Source organism: Primulina tabacum, chromosome 1 (genome assembly GCF_025594145.1).
Source record: "Primulina tabacum isolate GXHZ01 chromosome 1, ASM2559414v2, whole genome shotgun sequence".
Taxonomy (NCBI): Eukaryota; Viridiplantae; Streptophyta; class Magnoliopsida; order Lamiales; family Gesneriaceae; genus Primulina; species Primulina tabacum.
In genome coordinates this window covers 13,199,078-13,219,969 of record NC_134550.1, presented here as the reverse complement: position 1 = coordinate 13,219,969, position 20,892 = coordinate 13,199,078, and the positions used below count along the sequence as shown (strand labels likewise).

General features: G+C 36.0%; 1 protein-coding gene across 3 annotated transcripts; it reads right to left on the bottom strand.

The window, feature by feature from the left end:
- Window positions 1-1,970: 1,970 nt before the first annotated feature.
- Window positions 1,971-19,618, bottom strand: LOC142541922 (transcription factor MYB3R-1-like). 3 transcript variants are annotated; one of them, XM_075648372.1, is made up of 14 exons: window positions 19,353-19,618; window positions 19,232-19,277; window positions 18,130-18,344; window positions 17,836-17,893; window positions 16,984-17,041; window positions 16,124-16,218; window positions 15,883-15,986; window positions 15,442-15,570; window positions 13,527-15,306; window positions 12,959-13,293; window positions 12,728-12,842; window positions 12,429-12,647; window positions 6,224-6,420; window positions 1,971-2,225 (listed from the first exon to the last, which is right to left on the bottom strand). In XM_075648372.1, the coding sequence occupies exons 3-14, from the start codon at window positions 18,204-18,206 to the stop codon at window positions 2,048-2,050; spliced, it is 3,345 nt and encodes a 1,114-aa protein (XP_075504487.1). In that variant the 5' UTR covers window positions 18,207-18,344; window positions 19,232-19,277; window positions 19,353-19,618; the 3' UTR covers window positions 1,971-2,047. The 3 variants fall into 3 exon arrangements, with proteins under 3 accessions (XP_075504487.1, XP_075504490.1, XP_075504491.1); XM_075648375.1 differs by having other exon boundaries at window positions 17,836-17,890; XM_075648376.1 differs by lacking the exon at window positions 6,224-6,420.
- Window positions 19,619-20,892: the final 1,274 nt, after the last annotated feature.

The following is a 20,892-nucleotide window of genomic DNA, read 5'->3' as shown; positions in this document are numbered from 1 at the left end:
TATCTCGACATACACGAGTTAGAAACTGAAGGCATTTAAAACAGAAATTTGAAAATAGAATTGCAATTTACAACGAAGAAGCTCGCGTAACTGATATTGTCCTTCATGCATATTGTACATTGAACATGTGCAGGCAGGCTCTTCCACATGAAAACGATAAACAATAAACAAATATATTAAATACGCATCCCAAGAAATAAATAAATACAAATGCCACTTGTTAATATATATAAATCTAATTTTATTAAATAATTTCTGTCCAAATTTTTTATCAAACTCTACATACCCATTTTATTTTTTTATTCATTACTATACATATAATATGTATGAGCTATTAATTCATTTTATCAAACAAACTAAAACTTGTGAAAAGAATTTAAAAAAAAAAAACCGAAACAAAAAGCGAAATTTGTGACGTAAATTTGCTCGGTATTGGTTTATGGCCATCTTATGGAAATAAAATTAGAATTGTACTATTATCACTAACTATAATTTTTGGTAAAACAACGATTGTGTCCGATTCTATAATCTTTGAACAAATGATGATGATAATAAAATTAAATATTGACTTGTCAAAAGACAATTTTTTTGGCTTTAGTACAGGTACGAGTATGGCATTAAAATTGTTCCAGGAAACTTTGCTAAAGCTTATTTAAATAATAATAATAATAATAAATAAATATCTGAATCCAATGAATGGTGATTCCTTTTCGATGACATAAATAAATATCTAATGTTACAAATATCTTCTTCATCCTCATGGAGCTGATTCACTACATTTTCAATAACTTATTCATTAAAAAATCTACAAACTATTCCTCTAAAATGTGATGATTCGATCGCATGATCTTGTATTTACGTCACCTAAATACTATTCCTTTTAATTTCTTTAAAACTAATCGAATGTTTTTAAGTTTAATTTTCTAGTTTCTTTGGTATCAGATCGACGAGAATATAATTGATAGACTTGCATTGTTTCGTTTGATTAGAAGTTAAAATCTTGGTCCATCCACGTGGACCAATGCCGGAATGACATCCTCAGTCACGCCCCACAATGATTCTATCCTATATATTATCTGACAAAAAATTACAGTAGTTCGAGATCGAAATTAACAACGATAAAAAAAAGATTTATTTTATGCTATATCGAGAGTATTATTTCGGATAATCATACAAAAATCATATATAAAAATACGCCGAAAATGACAGAAACTCAATGATTGAACAATCTGCAAACATTATCGCAAGGGCATTTCCGATGGGGACAAATAGAGGCAATGCTCTCTCCGGTGTTGCTTTAAATTTAACGCAATTTTGAACGGTTTGCCTACAGTGCAACAGACCAACGCCATCTTTTTTCTCATTTTAGATTTTTTTTTTCTAGTGAATGTTTTGTTGTTTTACCAAAAACTATAGTTGATAAAAATTATACAACTTCAATTTTTTAAACTTTACGATAGTTCAGGTGTTCATTACAAGTAGTCTCTTCCTACAGATTTTTAGCTACTTCCATATTATCACAAGAACCTATCTAACTTGGTTTTTTCCTGGCACAATTTTTATTTCCTAACTCGAGTTGATTTGTACTCTTCATCTTCTATTGGGACTTTAATGTCAGAACAAACATCACAAATTCACATCGATATGTTGTTATGGATCGATAAAAGGTGAAAAATTTTGAGGTTAGTCATTAACGTATTTTTTATTTACACAGATTTTGATATCAGCAATTAGGTTTAATAAAATTACCATCAAACAATTTGAGCAATTCATTTACATATATTCAGAAATATTTACCCCCAAGAAATAAAGAGTCAAAAGTAATCAACAATCTTCTCTTTAGAACACATTCTGATCAATTCATTTATGTTTATAAATTGAATCAAATTCATACAAATCAACAATCAAGCACCAAACATTTGGGTAAATTTCATCCTCATCTTTCTTATGTTCTGTCTGATACAGTAGAATATCAACAAATGATTCATCTAATAAATTAAAATGAAATGTTACACATTATGTATCATCGCCATATAATAATTGAATCTCAAATATTACACTTACATATTGTAGTTATTATCGCTTTACACTTAACTCTGCTAACACCTTTCTTCACCAAATAAGAACAAGAATAGGGACTTGTACAACTATTACCTGCTCGAGATTTTTCCAGTTTATCTTCCAGGTGTTCCACATTCACTAAAATCAAGTATTCGTCTCTCCGCCTGCGAAGGAATTTTCGAAGAAAAATAGTTTTACTAGACAATTTGGAGAAGAGTCGACGAAAAACTAGATCTTTTTTATTTTTGATGGAAAATGTGACGTAGAGCTTCTCACCAAATTGGGGAAGTTGTGCATGCACAAACATCACAGAACGAAACAATTTCAAACACAAGCGCACCAGATAATTAATAATGCTCAACTTATATTGAGTGGTTGGCTTTCAAAGTAACTTGGTATACAGGGCAAAATAATTTTTGACCAAAAAGATGCAATGAACGAGAAAAGGTACACTTGTAAATCCACTCTCAAATCCTTTCCTATCACAACATATGTTTCTGTAACTGATTGCTGCTATAACTATCATAATCACCAAGCCATACCATATAACACCAGGGATTACATGTTTCTAGGCTCTAGACGTACGGTGAATTAAGTGACATTGCCAGACCCTCATACGTATTGGGAATGGCTTATTCTTGGACTAAAGTTCCAGATTTTAACGAAAATTAACGTTTCCCAAGTAGAAACCCTTGCAACACTCACTGGGTAACTTGGAAGGGACAAAACAAGATAACATCTATAATTTTGAGGGGGAACCATCTGTTGAGTGCCCCTTGCTCCGCCCATTGACCTACATAAACGTAACACGATGGCTTGTGAAAGGAATATATTATTCCTCAATTATTCTACTATATTGATAATATCAATTTAGAAATTTATCTTTTTAAACTATGAGATATGATTTAATTTTATCTTTAGATATTGTAAGATTTGTTCTAATTTGCTATTTATCCCTAGATATTTTATCATTGATTAAAAGAGTTTTATAGGACTCTTTTATGGAATGAACTCTATGTCAAATAAATGATATAAATATAAAGAGCTGGGACGGTCGCGCGGTGTGGTTTTTGACGAAGAAAGAAAATAGTGAGCGCTGAAGATTGTTGACCAGAAGGTTTTTCGAGATCAAGATATTGCTTTGCTGTGTTGCTGTCCGTGTTGAAGACACTCGAAGAACAACACTCGTGTAAAATGTTGGTTGAAGAGTCCTTGGCGGTTTCTGATTTAAGCAACATAATATCTGCATCTGTGAATTTTATCTGGTGTATTTTAGATGCACTTTATTTTCTTGGGTTGTCAAGAAATATAGCTTTTATATGTGTCACTAGGATTGGGTTTTGTAAATGATTTACAAGTTTTCTAGTGATTATTTTGCCCCGAGACATTGTACAAGTATTCATACTTGTACATAATTAATTTAATCCGTCTTATTCTGGTTATCAAAATTTATGTGTGTGATAAATAATACATTCCGCTATATGTACAACTGACAGAATACTTATACATAATTTAATCCGTCTTATTCTGATTATCAAAGTTTATGTGTGTGATAAATAATACATTCCGCTGCATGTTATGAACGGTGTTGACAACACCGACACACAACACCTAAATCTGATACACGCAAATTTAGTGTTTTTGCACTTTTATGTTAAACACACTTTACAAGTGGTATCAGGACCAACTCTTGATATACTAAGTGTTGATTATGGTTATTTTCTTGTTTAAACAGGCAAAAGTACAATGGACGTGTTGTCTGTTAACTCTGCTTTTCGACCACCGATTATAGATGGATCCAACGATGCACTTTTGAAAGTCAAGATTAGAGTTTACAATAAATCCATTGAAGAAAGGGCTTGGCGATGAGTTTTGGATGGTTGGTCACCTCCTAGTGTCGATGTAGACTATTGTTGAATATGATCGAAGACTGAGTGATATTGCAAAAGAAGTCTTTAATCTCGATGATCCTATGTCGAATAAAAGACTAATCAGCTAACCTGGAAGATTTAATCAGCTCGCTCAGAACATTCGAGATGAATCTAGACTTACAAAAAAGAGACAAAGGGAAGGATGTTGCACTGCAAGTTTCTGACGACTCCTTCGATGAATTAATTCAGGAAGTAAATGAGTCTAACCTTGATTACGAAGAAATTCGGTGATTACCTAAAAAGGATGAGAGACAAAAAGAAAACAATTTAACCACCGAAACATCCGTCTGTCCTTGCTGAAAAGAGTAAGACACCTGCACTTTCTCAAGGACATCTTAGACCGAGGAATGAATTAATGGCTTGACCAGATCTTAAAAGACTCGATTCGGTACAATGCAGAAAATGTTCTCCCTTCCATCATTACGCAAATGAATGTGCCAACAGACTTCATAAGAACAAAGAAATGACAGTCTCCTTGAGTGATGACAACTCGGAAGAAGAACTGGAATCCAGTAAAGGAGATCACTCTTCCTAGTCTGATGTTTTTAAGGAAAAATGCTGGCTGCAAGTCAACCAGCTAGGTGTTGCCTCAGGTCGCAACACTACTTCAAAATCTTTGTGTCTCAATGTTAAAACTCACGGTAACTCGAGCAATCAAGAAATCCAGGATGTTGATTCTGATGAACTCACCTTAGAAAGTGTGCAAAACATGTATGCAGAGCTGTACGAAGATTGGATCAAAAGAAATAAGATAAATTCGATCATCTCAAAAGAGAATGCAAATCTAAAAGAGTGCGTCTCTCGACTTAAAGTTGTGCCAAGTAAAAAAGATCTTGAGCTTTGCAAAGTCAAGGATGATCTTGAGAAGGCCTCGAAAACACTTGCAAAATTCAACTCGAGTTCAACAAAACTTGATTCAATGCTAATGATGGGAAAGGACAGTAGAGCTGATCTTGGATACGTAAAAGTACATATGAACATGGAGAAACTTCCAACTCTGGATCACAATCAACTGTTTTTGTAAAGGAAGAGAAAGTCACTCCTGATTCCTTCGAAGACTGATCCTTTGTGGTGAAGACTCTCTTCCAACCAAGAAGCCAGATTCAGTGCAAAAGCCGAAACAAATAAAGCGTCGTTTTATTTCCCACTACTGTCATACGTCAGGTCACATCAAACCTTTTTGTTTTAAACTGAGAGATGACTACATGAACTAGCATACAAACCGGGTGTTGCCCAATACCAAGCGCAACACAGCAGCCAAGAAACCTCCCGTGAAGAAAGTTTGGGTATCCAAAGATGTAATTCAATGCAATGTCCTTTATACGTCAATAAAAAACTAACATTGCAAGTATATGATAATTCGACAATGGGACAACTGCTACCAAGTGGGTGAAGGCCATGCTTACCGAAATAGCAAAGTAAGCGAACTCGACTTATGGCATCAGAAATTGGGTCATGCAAACTTCAAGACGTTGAAGTATCTTAGTAAGTATGATGTTGCACGAGGTATACCCAATTTAAGCTCAGGAACTGCATATGTTTGTGGACCATGCAAAAAAAGAAAGCAAACCCAAGTTCCACATCAAGTGTTGCAACACTTTTGGACAACACGGTGTGTCTTGAACTCCTGCATATGGATCTCACAGGTCCAATGAAAGTCGAGAGCCTGGGTGGTAAGAAAAACTCATTTGTCAGTGTTGATGATTTCTCGAGTTTTCCTTGGGTAAGCTTTCTTAGAGATAAATCAGACTTGTTAGATGTTTTTAAAAAACTGCATGCTAGGATTGCAAACTTGCATAATCTGACTGTTGGTAAGATCAAAACCAATCATGGTAAGGAGTTTGAAAACTCTCAATTTGCTTTATGTTATAAAAAGGGAATAACTCATGAATTTTCAGCCCTAAGACTCCTCAACAAAATAGTTTAGCTCAAAGGAAAATCGAACCTCGCAAGAAATGGCTCGAGTCATGCTGAGTTCTAAAAATATCTCAAAACGTTTTTGGGCAGAGGCCCTGAACATGACATGTCATATTTCAAATCATGTATATTTAAGGAGTGGTTCCACTATGACCTCTTATGAGATTATCATGGGAAGGAGGCCAAACCTCAACTATTTTCATATCTTTGGATATGTATTTTATGTGTTAAATGATCGACATCATCTAGCAAAGTTTGATTCCAAAAGTCACAAATGTCTATTTCTTGGATATTCTACGAACATACGTGTTTACCGTGTATTCAATCTACTAACCAGGACGACTATTTTGTCCATTAACATTGTGTTTGATGATCTTGCAGATCTGGCAGGTAAAACAATGGAGGATGATGTAGAACGATTGCTGGACACATGCGAGTCACTGACCAGAACTGGTGTTGAGGCTGGTGATGTGCCAAGTGTTGCAACACCCAGCACAACACTGCAACTAAGCTGCACAGAAACAGTGGATAATAAGAATGAAGATGATGATGCGGTAATCAATGGTGGAAAAGAAATTCTCAGCAAAATTCAGAAAAATCACCCATCATCGGTGAAGTACATGAAAATGTGCAGACAAGGAAAAAGGAGAAAGTCGACTATCGAAAGATGATTGGGTCAGTATGCATGAACTCCGTGTACTCCCAGGTAAGTCACTCTTGCTTCGTGTCACACGTTGAACCAAAAAATATTGATGATGCATTAAAAGACGAATTTTGGATCAATGCCATGCATTAAGAACTTGAACAGTTTGTACACAATGATGTGTGGGATTTAGTTCCAAAACCTAAAATTGTAAATGTAATCGGAACTAAATGGATCTTCAAAAACAAAATTGATGAAGCCGGTAATGTCATTAGAAACAAAGCATGGTTGGCTGCTTAAGGGTATACACAGATTGAGGGGGTGGATTTTGATGAAACATTTGCTCTTGTAGCCCGAATTGAGTCTGTCCGACTGTTGTTTGCGATAACATGCCACATGTGCATGAAGTGGTGTCAAATGGACGTAAAAAATGCGTTTTTAAATGGGATTTTGAATGAGGAAGTCTATGTAAGTCAACCAAAAGGATTTGAAGGTCCACATCACCTGGACCATGTTTACAAGCTGAAGAAGGCTATTTATGGATTAAAACAGGCTCCACGAGCATGGTATGGTGGGTTAGACTGATTATTTGATAAACTTGAGCTTTAAACGAGGTAAATTTGATAAAACCCTCTTTATTCAAAAATTGAAGCATGATATTTTGATCTGTCAAATTTATGTAGATGACATTATCTTTGGTGCTTCATCACAAAAACTGGTTGATAACTTTGTTGAATAAATGTCATCACAATTTGAAATGAGCATGGTAGGAGAGTTAAATTTCTTTTTGGATTGCAAATTAAACAATTGCATGATAGTATATTTTTATGTCAATCCAAGTATGTCAAAAACTTGATCAAGAAATTCTCAAATGAAAATGTCAAAAACATGAGAACTCTCATTGGGTCTAGTAAAAAACTGTCCAGAGACGATGTTGTTGACAGTGTTGACAACACCCTCTACTGCAGCATCATTGGTAGTCTTTTATATCTTACTGCTAGTAGCCCCGACATCATGTTCAGTGTTTGTCTGTGTGTCAGGTACCAAACAAACCCTAAAATATCACATTTAAAAGTTGTTAAACGTATTCTAAAAAACATAGCAGGTACACTTGATTTAAGATTACGGTACACACAAGAGACCAACACGAATTTAATAGGCTTTCCTGATGCTGACTGGACTGGTGATCTAAATGATAGGAAGAGTACAATTGGCGGTTGTTTCTACCTAGAGAATAATCTGGTGTCATGGTACAGTAGGAAGCAAAATTGTGTGTCCTTATCCACTGCTTAGTCTGAACATGTGGCAGCTGGTAGTCTCACAACTTGTGTGGATGAACCAAATGATTGAGGGCTGTGGCTTTCACAACGATACCATGATTATTTATTGTGACAATTCTAGTGTCATTGATATTTCTAAAAATCCAATTCAACACGCTCGAACAAAACATATTGACATAAGGCACAACTTAATTCGAGATTTGGTTGAAAAATATATAATTCAGATGGAGTTTGTTGGACTGAGAAGAAACTAGTTGATAGATTCACGAAACCTTTAGATTTTTAGAGATTTTCCAACATTCGAAAGTCTCTCAGCTTGTGAGCACAATGATTACTCATGCATGTTGTCGTGGGCGTTACAACACCTGTGACAACACCAAGCATGCATGATCTTTAATAGGATGCTAGTATTAATGCATACTCACATTCATCCTGTTTTTGTGTAAAGTCTGAACAGTAACGGCAATTTCTAAAAGGTATTCTCTGCCAAGTGTCAAACTTCCAATCAAGTATTGAAAATTGATTTATGTTCAATCCAAGTCATCAAGTAGTTGAGGATGTTCATGGAAATAATGATCTTGTCCAATGTGAAAAAGTGAGTTGGAAAATATGAGTGAAAATGAGTAAAACAGTAAAGAGGAGAATAAAAATATAGCTTAGGAGAAAATGGAAAAAGCTGCCAAGAAGAGTCCATTGAAAACCGTTCTTCTAGTATGAGAGTTACCACTTCGAAGTCAAAATAATAATAGAAAAAGCTACCTAGAGGAGTCCATTGAAGACTGTTCTTCTAGTGTGGGAGCTACCGTTACTAATTCAAAAGAAATTTTGTGGAAGATTGACTCAAACCCAGGGGTGCTGCCAACACCAATTTCAGACATACCACAATTTGTTCACTGCCTGATTGTTATAATATTTCATCATATTTAAGGCATAATTAGGACATGCATCTTGATTTTTCGTGAATTAATTATGGTCAGCGAAGTATCAGTGTCTAACACACAACATTTGAAAAAAACCCTGATTTTCTTTATTTTGAATTTATGTGGTTGCATATACATCAATGGTTAATTCGATGCGGCGTTATAACTAAAATAGGAGGATATATTAATTTGAATTCACTTTACTGTTAACTGTTAGGGTAAAATGTCGATTAGGGATTAGGATTAATTTCGAAAAAGTTACAGTTAGAAATCTCGTATGATCTGTTATAGCCGGCAGGGATTCTACGGTGTTTGTCCTTATTACCGTTGAACCCTAGGGTATTTATGTTTTGTGATTGTGAATACTGAAATATACTTTACTCCAATTTCGATAATTTCCTCTCGCATATTACCCTCTGTGCATTTCTTTTCTTTGCTCAATTAATACATACTCTCCATCTTCTATTCACAGATGGCTGGCTCTGGCTACGACCCTCAGGATCTTCGAAGTGAAATGGCTGGCCGCAGTGGTGTTCCGTCACATGTGGAAACACCACCCACAACACCGCCACCTGAACCGCTGCTGAAAATCTGTTTCAGTTGGTCGCAGTTGCTGAAAACCCCACGCCACTTGAGACCATCGCTCCATGAGAGCCCGGTAACGAAATTGATGTCAACAATCAGCCGGATTTCAAATAATTGAATCGGGTTTTTCTTGTACTTCCTCAACCAAGGCGTTCCAAGAGACAGGCAGGGTATGACCCTAATTTTGTGCATTCCAAGAAGTTTCGAGCCTCTTCCTCCACCAAAAATCTTTTGGATCCTGATTTCTCATCCGGAGATGACTCCGATGATGAAGACTTCGAATTGATCGCAAGACCGAAACCTACTATTACAGCGAAGAGCACAACATCATCCTCATCTGTTCAATCATCATCAATCATCATCCACTGCTGAGCTGAAAAAAGTTTCAGGTCCTAGTGATCCTAATCCTCTGATGATGAACAATCACTAGCTGAGTTTCTTTACATCAAGTCAGCTCTGATATTGAAGAACTTGATGAATAAATGCTCAGAGCATTTCAAGATAATCGCCCTAACTTTTTTGATAGTTCGTCTTCTGACTCTGACTTCGAGTCCGATCTGAAGAAAGTTCAGATCCGGATATTGGGCCGTCTGAAGACGTTGCTGATGTTGAGGCTCGTGTTGTCAACACCGAGGACAACATTGATTCCGACGACTATGATTTGGGTACGTGCTTCCCCACAAAATTCTACTCTGAGTCTGCCTTATCTCAATGGCCCCTTTATGTGAATCGAGGATTCATTGAAGAAAGAAACGTTGACATTGAAGCGTATGAAAGGCAAAATCTGAATGTCTTTTTCAAAACTCGAGGAATTGGAGCAACGGTGTGCGCCGTGCTTCCCTACGCTAGAAAACCAGTTATGGAGTTATACTGCAATTTCATCTCAAGTGTAGGAGTGATCGGTCAGTCAAATTTGGGAGAATTTTTCTACAGGATAATATTTTCAAATTCTCTCCTGATGTGATCAATACATTCTATAATACCCCATCTGATGAAGAGGATGAAATTACTACATACATTAATGACATCACCTCTGTTCTCACGGGTGGGCCGATCACACAATTTCCAAGTCGCCCTAAGCGTCTCTCTGCAGCAAAACTGACCTTTTATTATGTCTTGCATAAAACAACTGTCCACAACTGAACTCTCTCTTCCAACACCTGTGGTTACAGGCCTCAAGCCCTTGTCCTATTTGCTATTGGTACGGGACGTTCTTTCAATTTTGGGAAACTGGTGTTCAAGACTGTTCTACAATTCGTGGAGAACGGATTGAAATCAACCAGGTTGCCATTTCCGTCCCTGATCTATGGGATTCTGGAATCTCAGGGATTCGTCAAGGACATTGATGAGTCTCTCTCTGATATGGGCGAGACACTAAAGATTGCGCTACCATACTTCAAATGGAACATGAAATTGGATCTTCCTTGGTCTGTGACCGATGTTGTCGACATCCTCATCCACTCCAACTTCTGATGGATTTGTTATGCTATCTACCTCTCATCTACAGGCTCGGATCTATTTTGGCCTTAAGCAAATCCAAAATGCCAAGGAACTCATCGTTATTATGAAGAACAGGTTCCTGAGTACATGCTACTTTTGGAGGTCGGCGTTCATTCTGGTCAAAAAGGGGGAGTATGAACCAAAAATGAAAATGAAAATGGATGATGTTGATGTTGAAGCGTCTGGAGGAGCTGATGAGATAGATGAGCTCATGGATACAGATGAAGATCAAGAATTGATAAAGATGATCTGTAGTCTGTGATGCTATTTTGTGTGTGATGGTTTAATGCGGGTGTAACATATGTTAGCATTCCAGTGATATGAAAATTCTTTCTTATGTCTTCGAGTGTTCTAGGTTCGTGTTGACAACACTGTCAACAACACCAACGTCACAACACTGCTCTAACACATTTAATTCAGGGGGAGATAAATTCTAACTCAGGGGGAGCTTAACAGGATATACAAGATTATCATTTTTGGGTTTTTTGTCCATAAAGGCAAAAAAGAGGAGATTGAAAGGAATATATTATTCCTTAATTATTATACTATATTGATAATATCAATTTAGAGTTTGACATTTCTAGACTCTGAGATTTGTCTCTAGATGATATAGGATTTGTTCTAATTTGGTACTTATCCTTGGATATTTTATCCTTGATTAAAAGAGTTTTATTACTAATGAAACTCTTGTTTCCATATATTATAGGACCCTTTTATTGAATGAACTCTAGGTCAAATAAATGATATAAATATAGAGAGCTAGGACAGTCGCGCAGTGTGGTTTTTTGACAGAGAAAGAAAATAGTGAGCACTGAAGATTGTTGATCAGAAGGTTTTTCTTGATCAAGATATTGCTTTGTTGTGTTGCTGATCCGTGTTGAAGACACTCGAAGAACAACACTCGTGTGGAGCGTTGGTTGAAGAGTTCTTGGAGGTTTCTGTTTTAAGCAACATAATATCTGCATCTGTGATTTTATTCGGTGTATTTTAGATGCACTTTATTTCCTTGGGTTGTCAAGGAATATATTTTTTATACGTTGTCAGTAGTATTGGGTTTTGTAAACGATTTATAAGTTTTTTAGTGATTATTTTGACTTGAGACATTGTATAAGTATTGATAATTGTACATAATTTAATCCGTCTTATTCTGGTTATCAAAGTTTATGTGTGTGATAAATAATACATTCCGCTACATGTTGTGAACGGTGTTTACAACACCGACACACAACACCTAAATCTGATGCACACAAATTTAGTATTTTTGCACTTTTATATTAAACACACCTTACAGCTTGAACATTTCCTATGGAAAAACTCTTGTAATCCTCACTCACTGGATATAATATTTCACTTCCACTGGAAAAAATAAAATTTAATATCTATTTAATGCAAATTAATTGAGCTTGGGACCATGTGTGCTTGTGTCAGGTGTGGGGGTTGGAGGGAGCTATCCCTCCAGTCCCGTCCCCTGTTCTTTGACCAGGCAAAAAAACATGATGGCTTTCCGCCCACTGATAATACAAACACCAAGTTGAAGTAGAAAATAAAGAGAAAAAAGGAAGTTTCTCAAAACAGTCCTTAGCAAGTGTACCAGAAAAGTTGAAGCTGAAACGGAATGATGCTCTGCCTGACAGTTTACATTTTGGTTCTCCTTCTCTTCGCATTTTGCTTTCAATATTGTTTCTGGAGTTTCATTTCCCAAAACCTCTTGAGCATCAGCGAATGCACCAGCTGTGTGCTCTCCTAATTGCTTCATTAATCCAATCGCATCGTAACTTCTGTCACCTGGGCTTAAAAAGTACCCGATGTCCTACAAAACTTCCAAATATGAGAGCTGAAATATTTTTAAAAATTGACATTAAAAATTTGACGGAAAGAATATCTTCTAACCTCAATTGTTATGTCTGTATCAACTCTGGGCCCTGGCACAAAACTGTTGATAAACCAAGGGGATTTCCATGCCGAAGGAGATTCTATACTCCTCTTGAATGGGGTGTCTACATATCTAAAGGAAATAAAAACACTCTATGACACCATGGCCAATAAAAAACAAATGGTACACAATGAAGTACCGAGCACAAAAATAGAACATAATAAAACAGGAAATGGAACTCATCTTACAGGTTATTGTTTTCAACAACTAAACCTTTGCCAGAACTTTCGACTTTCTTCTCTGAAGGACTCATGGATTGGAGAGCCGTAGTTATGACCACAGTAGTCCTATCATTCTTTGCAAGCAGCCTAGGAGAACAAACAACAGACAAAGAGGGAGTTTCAGATGAAGATAAAATAGCTCCATGTTTTGGTACAGCATCTAGTCTTCTAGGATACTGATTTCCTAGAGATCTAGCACTTGGACCAATTGATCTGTCACTCATACAGCCGAAGCGGTCAGGAGAAAAGAGGTGCATGTCATTCATATCATGTTCAACAAAGATTCCAGAGAACTCTCTTTTCTGTCAAAATGGAAAAGTAATCATGATTTAAATTAACTTTAAAATCAAACTTTACAAAAGTAAAACACCTAGGAACCCTAAAAAGCCATGCACTAGCGACAAACTATATATAACAGTATCAAATCGAGAGCCCAAATTATCGAAGAAAGCAGCAACTATTTGGATTTGCAAGATTCAGACATCACACAACGACCCTCCTCACACCTTTCAAGGGAAAAAAAAGAGGCACTAACCGATTCCACTGTTTCGGCCTTGGTTTTGACTTCTGTGATAGAAGTCTGTTCGGTTACCTTTTTAAAATCGATGATATGTAATGCTTTCTGCTGCATTGTGCTATCTGGAACAACATTCATTTCATTAATTTCCTTTTTCACCTTTTCACAAGCTGGAGCCACGTTTTCTTTTCCTACATATGATGTTTCGATGTTTTTGTTGTTGTTTGAAGATATATCTGTCAATGGTCGTCTATGGTTTACACACAAATCAAACATGACCTCTAACCGGGAAAAATCATTGGTCAGGTTGGAGAACGACTCTTGGTTTGAATCACCTCCAAGCTTCTTTTCACCTCTCTGTTCAGACAAAGGAGATACCAAATCACGGTGTCTTTTTTTCAGTATTGATGGTGTTGTGGTAAAAGATTTGGCGGCACTTTTCAGAACAGCATGTGGACTATCATCTCTTGTCGGGGAATCCCATAGTTTGAATGGAGTCATAGAAGATATCATTAGTTGGCGAATGCCAAGTGGACTGTACTCTTGATGCATGTCACTTCCAGACTGTATAAGATCACAACTAAAGAAAGGTATATCTAGGCTTGGAAAACGAGGAGGCTCATAAAATAAAGCTCCCAAGTCCTTTTGTTCATTGGTTGCAGCAGGATCTTTGTCCCCGGAAGAAAAATTTTCAGAATCATTTGATGGTGCCAAAACAAAATCATTGGCTGGGACTACTGTCGACAATCCTGCTGTCTGATTGGACATATCTTCGCTCGGAGAGCAATTAGAATATTTTGCATTTGTAAAACCTTCATTCGTGCAAGGTAAAAGAGATTCTTGTGCTGTATTACTGATCGAAAAATAGCTATGCTGATTTGACTTCATATCAAACATAAGTGAACCATCATCAGAAGGAAGGTGAGTAGGAACAGGCAGAGGTTGACTATATGAGATTCCAAGCATATCAGATGGCATATAACAAGACTGTGAAGTAAAGTTCCCATCCTCAGGAATCTGAAAACTCAAAGAGTGGTGAACCAATGGCTCTGCAGCTCCATCGATATGGGAAATTACATTTTCTAAGGGACAGTATCCATCATGGCCCACGTCAGGGTACACCATTCTACAATCTGAATCAGCTACAAAATTATGAAAATCAGAATTCACCATTGTGTTTTCCATCGATGTTGGTGCTCCCATAGGAGTCTCTGGCGGAAAGGGTACCGTTTCATGGTTTTCCATGACACTCAAAGATGACAGGAATTGTCCAGATGATTCTCGCCCCAGATCCAGCAAAGACATGTCAAGTAGCTCATTTGGACTTAACTGAAAATCTTTTCCAGCAAATGTCGTCCAGTCTAAAGAGAAAACTTGTTCAAGGAACTTAGAAGAACTACCAAATTCGCAAGGAACTTCTGGTATGGAATATGAAACTTCACGAATTGCAGGAAGATAATCTTCAGAACATGGCACTGCGCTGGATTCTTCAGTAACTCTGCCAATCCCTCTATTAAGTTCTATTGTTGAATTAACCACATGATTTGTGCATTGAGACAAACCAGCCATAACTGAACCTTGACTACACTCAGAAACTTCTTCCAATTCTACTCCATCTCTAACAACACTACCGTCTTCACTACTCTGTTGTGCTTTGGACGAAGACGATGCTGCTGATTTTTGTGCATTGGTAACAAGAGGTGGACCTTGGAGCTGTGAAAGTAACCCTGATGCCATATAAATGTCTATCTTTTTCTTGACAGAGCTATTCCAATGATTTTTAATTGCATTGTCAGTCCTGATAGCACACAGACCTCTCTTGAGGAGTAATAAATAGAATATATAAATGATATATTGGTAATTTACATATGAAAGCTCATATTTGATAACAGCATAACATTATTTTTCTTGTAATTAGCATGCATTCAAGTACCTCCCAGGTAAAAACTTAGTCAACTCTGCCCACTTATTTCCATAAATTTGGTGCGCATGAATCAAAGCCAATTCCTCATCTTGTGTCCATGCTTCTTTGTTTATGTTAGGATTCAGATGATTGTGCCATCTGCAAAAAAACGAACATTATTAATAGATAAAACACACTGCAGAGAGAAGATATCAGAAATGGAATCATACACTGCAGCTTACAGACAACAAGATATAAGAAATGAAATTGTCTACTAAGCTTATGGACAAGATTAAAAAGTTGCACCTCGACGGATTGAATATTTAACTCTGAAATTAAGCATAAACTTTTATACATGCTTTGTTCATAAACTTTGAAAGCATATAAATAGAAAGTGCTTTTAATAATGAAATATTTATATAAACATCAAGGGGAAACTCTAGAGATCAAGATAAACTCCTACAAGTTTACCTTTCCCGACATTGTTTCCCAATCCGTCCAGGGAGATGCTGTGCAATGGTAGACCACTTTTTTGGACCATATGTATTCACTAACTCAATCATGATTTCATCCTCCTATCAGATATTAAAAGAAGTATTAGATGGGCTCTCGTGAAATATTCAAGTAGCCAACACAAATGAGAGAGTTACATTCAACCGAGGGTGGAAGCAGGGAGTCAAATCCAGAAGGAAGAAAAGAAAAAGTGCCTAACCTCTTTTGACCATGGACCTTTGACAAGTTCTGGATTAAGAACCTTCTGCCACCTATGTAAGCACTGTACATCTGTCCGATCCTTGAAACATTCCGCTACAAACGGTTCATGTCATATTGTCAAAACCTCAACTATGCCAACTCATAAAATACAGGAATGAATATGTAATCAAGTCAAACCCATACGAAAAAAGGGCGAGTAAAAAGATATAGGAGAAAACTCTAATTACGGCCTTAATTAGAATACACTTGACTTTTCTATAAAGTCGAAATAACAAAATAGACAACACACAAGAATTTCATGGATGTTAAGGATTAATGCCAAGGGAATTCCTACTCCGACATCATTTATTCAGGGAGTAAAATTTTACGCTTGGCATAATTACTCTTTCATTTCATGTCTATCTTAATATGTTTGAAGATGTTATACTTGTATATGTGTGCTGCACGTTCATGTGAGGACGTTTCTATTGAAACTTGAAACAGCTGAAAGGAACGGTTGAGAGGGGTCCAGGCAGTGTAGGTTGGATATAGGAGTCGTTTAAGCAACGATTTAAGTACAAATACTCTTGCTAATAATGTTGATTATCTTTTGACTGCTGACATACATTACTTTTGGGGATATGCATTACTGTTATGGGGATAGACTTATACTGAATACATATTTTTGAGTTGTATTTTGTCGGAAAGTTCCATTTACAGGGAGGTTGTTCTAAAATATTTATAAACTATATAATAAATTGCAAATTAAGTTGACAAGAATTTTGGACTCCAGAAAACCATAGGATATTCAAACAAATTTCTAGTCAGATCAGTACTAAATGACGAAAGGCACCATTTGCAATTTTATTTTTTTGCTACCTATTTTTTTCCAGTTTTTTCCTTTGAAACGTTGAACAGCAACACACAATACTTCATCCTGTAAAAATAAGGAGAAAAAAAGATATATAGGATCACAAATTTTAAACAATAGACAAAAGTGCAGATGTTATAAAGGACCCCACACACTATTTAAAATTATATCAGTGTATAATATTACAACTGAATGCAAACAAAACATAAAAATGAACTTTATCAAATGCTATTGAGTACAATTAATTAGCTACAAACTAAACAATTCATGCTTAAACTTAGATCTTAAATGTAGGCATTCATGACTATAACAGCCAAAAACTCTACAAAGATAGTATTCATTTGTTTTCTGTGAGTTATCGTGAAATTGTGCAACTCTGCCACACATGGATCATGTTCTTTTTTCAAAACTCTCCTCAACCATGATAAAATACAAGTTTTTCAAAATTCATCACTAACGGAAATTTAAACAATATTCAATTTGAGGCATGCCAAAAAGTTACCAGCCCAATTAGGAGACAAGTAGTTATTAATTCAATTCTCAGAAACACCATCACATTGGGTAGAAACCAAGAAATTGTAGACCCTTCTAATCCAGAAAAAAAATTGAAACGGATTGCGACAACACATATTGGGAACAACCTTCATAGAGTTTCCTGGTTTTTTCCCAGATAAAACTCAGAAAGCAATGTACTGCGGGACTTGCAATTTTCACAGAAAAAATATATACTTCAACACAACAAAAAAAAGGACATCATATATAAGTTCCTATTTTCAAAATATATGCATACAAAATAAATCCTGGAAAGACTCCTGATATGGACAGATACGTTCATATTACAAACAAAGACTCTAACAGACCTCTTCTGCAGTCCACTGTCCCTTTGTGGAACGCCTTGTAGGACCACTTGTCCTCCTGCTGAAAATTATGAAAATGTCAAAACAGCTATATGCAATTCAATTTTCTGTGTTAGTGACTCATACCCCCAAAAAGAATCTGGACTTTTAGGAAATAATGACAACATCAACCCAAAAAATGGTCAAAAGAAAGTAAACAGGGTAACAAACACTGTACAATCAAAATGCATCAGAAGAACCCGGAAACATATGAATTATAAAAGTATTTTAAGCAAACCAAAAAAAACTCTTTCTTACCCATGTAAAGGTCGAGATCTTTGCATACTATCTCTGGAACCATCTGGAGTTGTGGTGCTTGTCATATCACTTTCCATATTTGCTTCACAGATACGCAGATCTATACACGCCAATTTCCACGATAAGGCAAATTTCTCCAAATTGTCTCTCCCATATCATTATATGCTACCCAACAATGAGGTAGGGGATATAACAATCAAGGATGAAGTCAAAGGCTTCATGATAGACAAAAATCAAATAAGAGACAAGTCAGAATGTTAAAACCAAAACATTAGATACCATAATGATTTGGAAGAAATCAGTAGGCATTATCCTCTTATTCATACTTAATCCAGGCATATTACTTCAGGAAAAGCAAGTAAGGATGAGAGCATAACTGAATGGTCCCCATTGGTATGTCAAAAAATCAAAACACTAATTTAACCCTAATTCTATTGACAACATTAGAATGTGGGAAACTGCCACAACAGTTTCTTCTCCAAAAACTGTGTGGCAGTTTCTTCTCCAAACACTGTTTCCTCTCATATAATTGGAATTTCATACTTCACAGTACAATTTTCAATATGCTTTTCAAAGCATTATTACCAGCATCTTCCACTATCTACGCATCCTTTGCAATCAATCCTATAAATTGAGCAAAAACGACGTCTTGCACTGGCTCCAGAATACCAACATCCAAAACACTTTAACCACTCAAATGACAAATCCCACCTCAAAAGGTACTATTTCCATGCCCCTTTATGAATAAATTTCTATTCTCGATAGAATTATGTGGTTCAGGGCAGGCCCATGAAATTCAGAAACTGTTTATTTGATTTTCTTAACAACAATTAACCCGATTGATGGATTTGAAACGATTAAAGTCGAAGTAGCCAAAATGCACAAATGGACGGCAGTATGAAACTCAAAACTTCGAAATCAATTCAACAAAAAAATTTCCCAATATGTATATTATACACACCTACAGTATTTATTGCTACAAAATCTCGGATTGGAAGCTTTAATTTTGCCTCTAGGTCGCAGACCGAAAAAGGAAAAGTGAAACCATGATAAAACAACAGAAACCGACTCAAAACATTGGGTGAAAGGAAGATAATCTGACCTTAAGCACACCTGTGTCCGAAGGTCCTCAAATGCCGCAGAAAGCGCTGAAAATGGGACAAAAATTAATCGTTTTCGTGTGTGTGAATCACAATCAAACTTAAGAAATCCAGATTTCATACCTTTTATTGAACAATAAAAAGCTCCAATCAGGATTCAATTTCACCAAACCTAGCTCGACGGATCACAATCGAACGACTTAGAAACTCGAAATAGCTGCGCTTCGGGAGGCGATCGCTTCAAACAGCATCTGCAGATCCAAGAGGACGATGCTCCACACACACCTCTGCAAATCCAATGTCGAATTTAGAGAGAGACAAGCAGGCAGTGTGCTTCCAAGTACGAATACAAGTGTGTGAACTGTGTGTTTCTGGAGAGAATAAAAAACAGAGATTAAAATAAACGGTCAAAGAATTCAAATATGAGGGAAGTAGAATTTCAAACTGTTAAAGAGCGAGCAACTTTTTCCATATCAACGGCTGTTAGTGTGCCACGTGGAATCTTGAGCCGGCCCCTTTTCAAAGGTTTAGAACCTAATCGCATCATTCTTTACCACATTTACAAGTTAATAAAATAATGATAATAATTTTATTTGAAAAGCAAATATATTTATTATGCATTTATCCTGTATTTTTCCTTGAATATTAAAGTAAAAATAAATATATTCTAAATTTTTTAAAAAATTTATTATCACTGTATCATATATTTTTTATTTAATCTATTAAATCAAGCAATGTAAAAAATGTGGAACATTCTCATTTCAGTATTAAAAATAAGAGAAGACATATTGTAGATTGGTTAAAAAAAAGGTAGTATTAAGAAATATTTATCCTAGAAGTATGTGGAAAGATGAATATTGGCAAATTTAGAAAAAGAGTAAAAAAGAATAATAAAATGATAAATTGGTACATTATTTTGTTAACGGTCTAATTAATACATATTGATGCTCATGGGGTGTCATATAATTCAATTTAATTTTAGTTATTTGAAATTTGTCGTTATATTGGGTTTGGTTTAGACTTAAATCATTATGGGCTAAAAGTCAGTAAACTTGAATGATTGGCGATTAAGTCCTTGAAAATTTTAAAAATGGATATTCAAGATATATCTCAATTTTTGCTATAAAAGCTTCTAGTTTTTGTGGGTATATATTTTGAGGTGATCGCTGGCTTGAGCATCGGAGGATTTTCGTCGGGTATTTTCCAGCGTCTCTTACCTCATTTCGTGATGCAAGTGACAACCTCAAAATTCATTGGTGTGGACGCAGAAGGAGGGCCTGTTTTCCTAGGCGTGTTCACCCGGATTGACATGTCTCCCGAAGAGACGTGTTCACCCAGATTGACTTATTCTCCTAGAGTGGCGTGTTCACTGGATTGACTTGTTCTCCCAGAGAGATGTGTTCACCCGGATTGATTGATCACCTAGATTCCTCAATTTGAGGTAACGAATTTTCAGCATAAGATATGATTATATTTAATTTAAAGTGAAATTTAACCAAAATATATATTTTTCATTTATTAAAAAATGATTTATTTAGAATTAGTCATATCTATATATTATATATTACAGTATGTAAATAATTTAAATAATTACATTGATATACCTTATTGAACCACTTCATAACACTCTGAATGATCGTCGCGACGAACCAAATACCAATCC

Excerpts from the sequence above, each read along its gene's own strand:
- LOC142541922 (XM_075648372.1), bottom strand. The coding sequence starts at position 18,206 with ATGGAAAGTGATATGACAAGCACCACAACTCCAGATGGTTCCAGAGAT. Across the intron at positions 15,571-15,882 it reads GGGAAACAATGTCGGGAAAG|ATGGCACAATCATCTGAATC; the intron begins GTAAACTTGTAG and ends GTTTTTTTGCAG. Across the intron at positions 12,843-12,958 it reads GTTGTTGAAAACAATAACCT|ATATGTAGACACCCCATTCA; the intron begins GTAAGATGAGTT and ends TATTTCCTTTAG.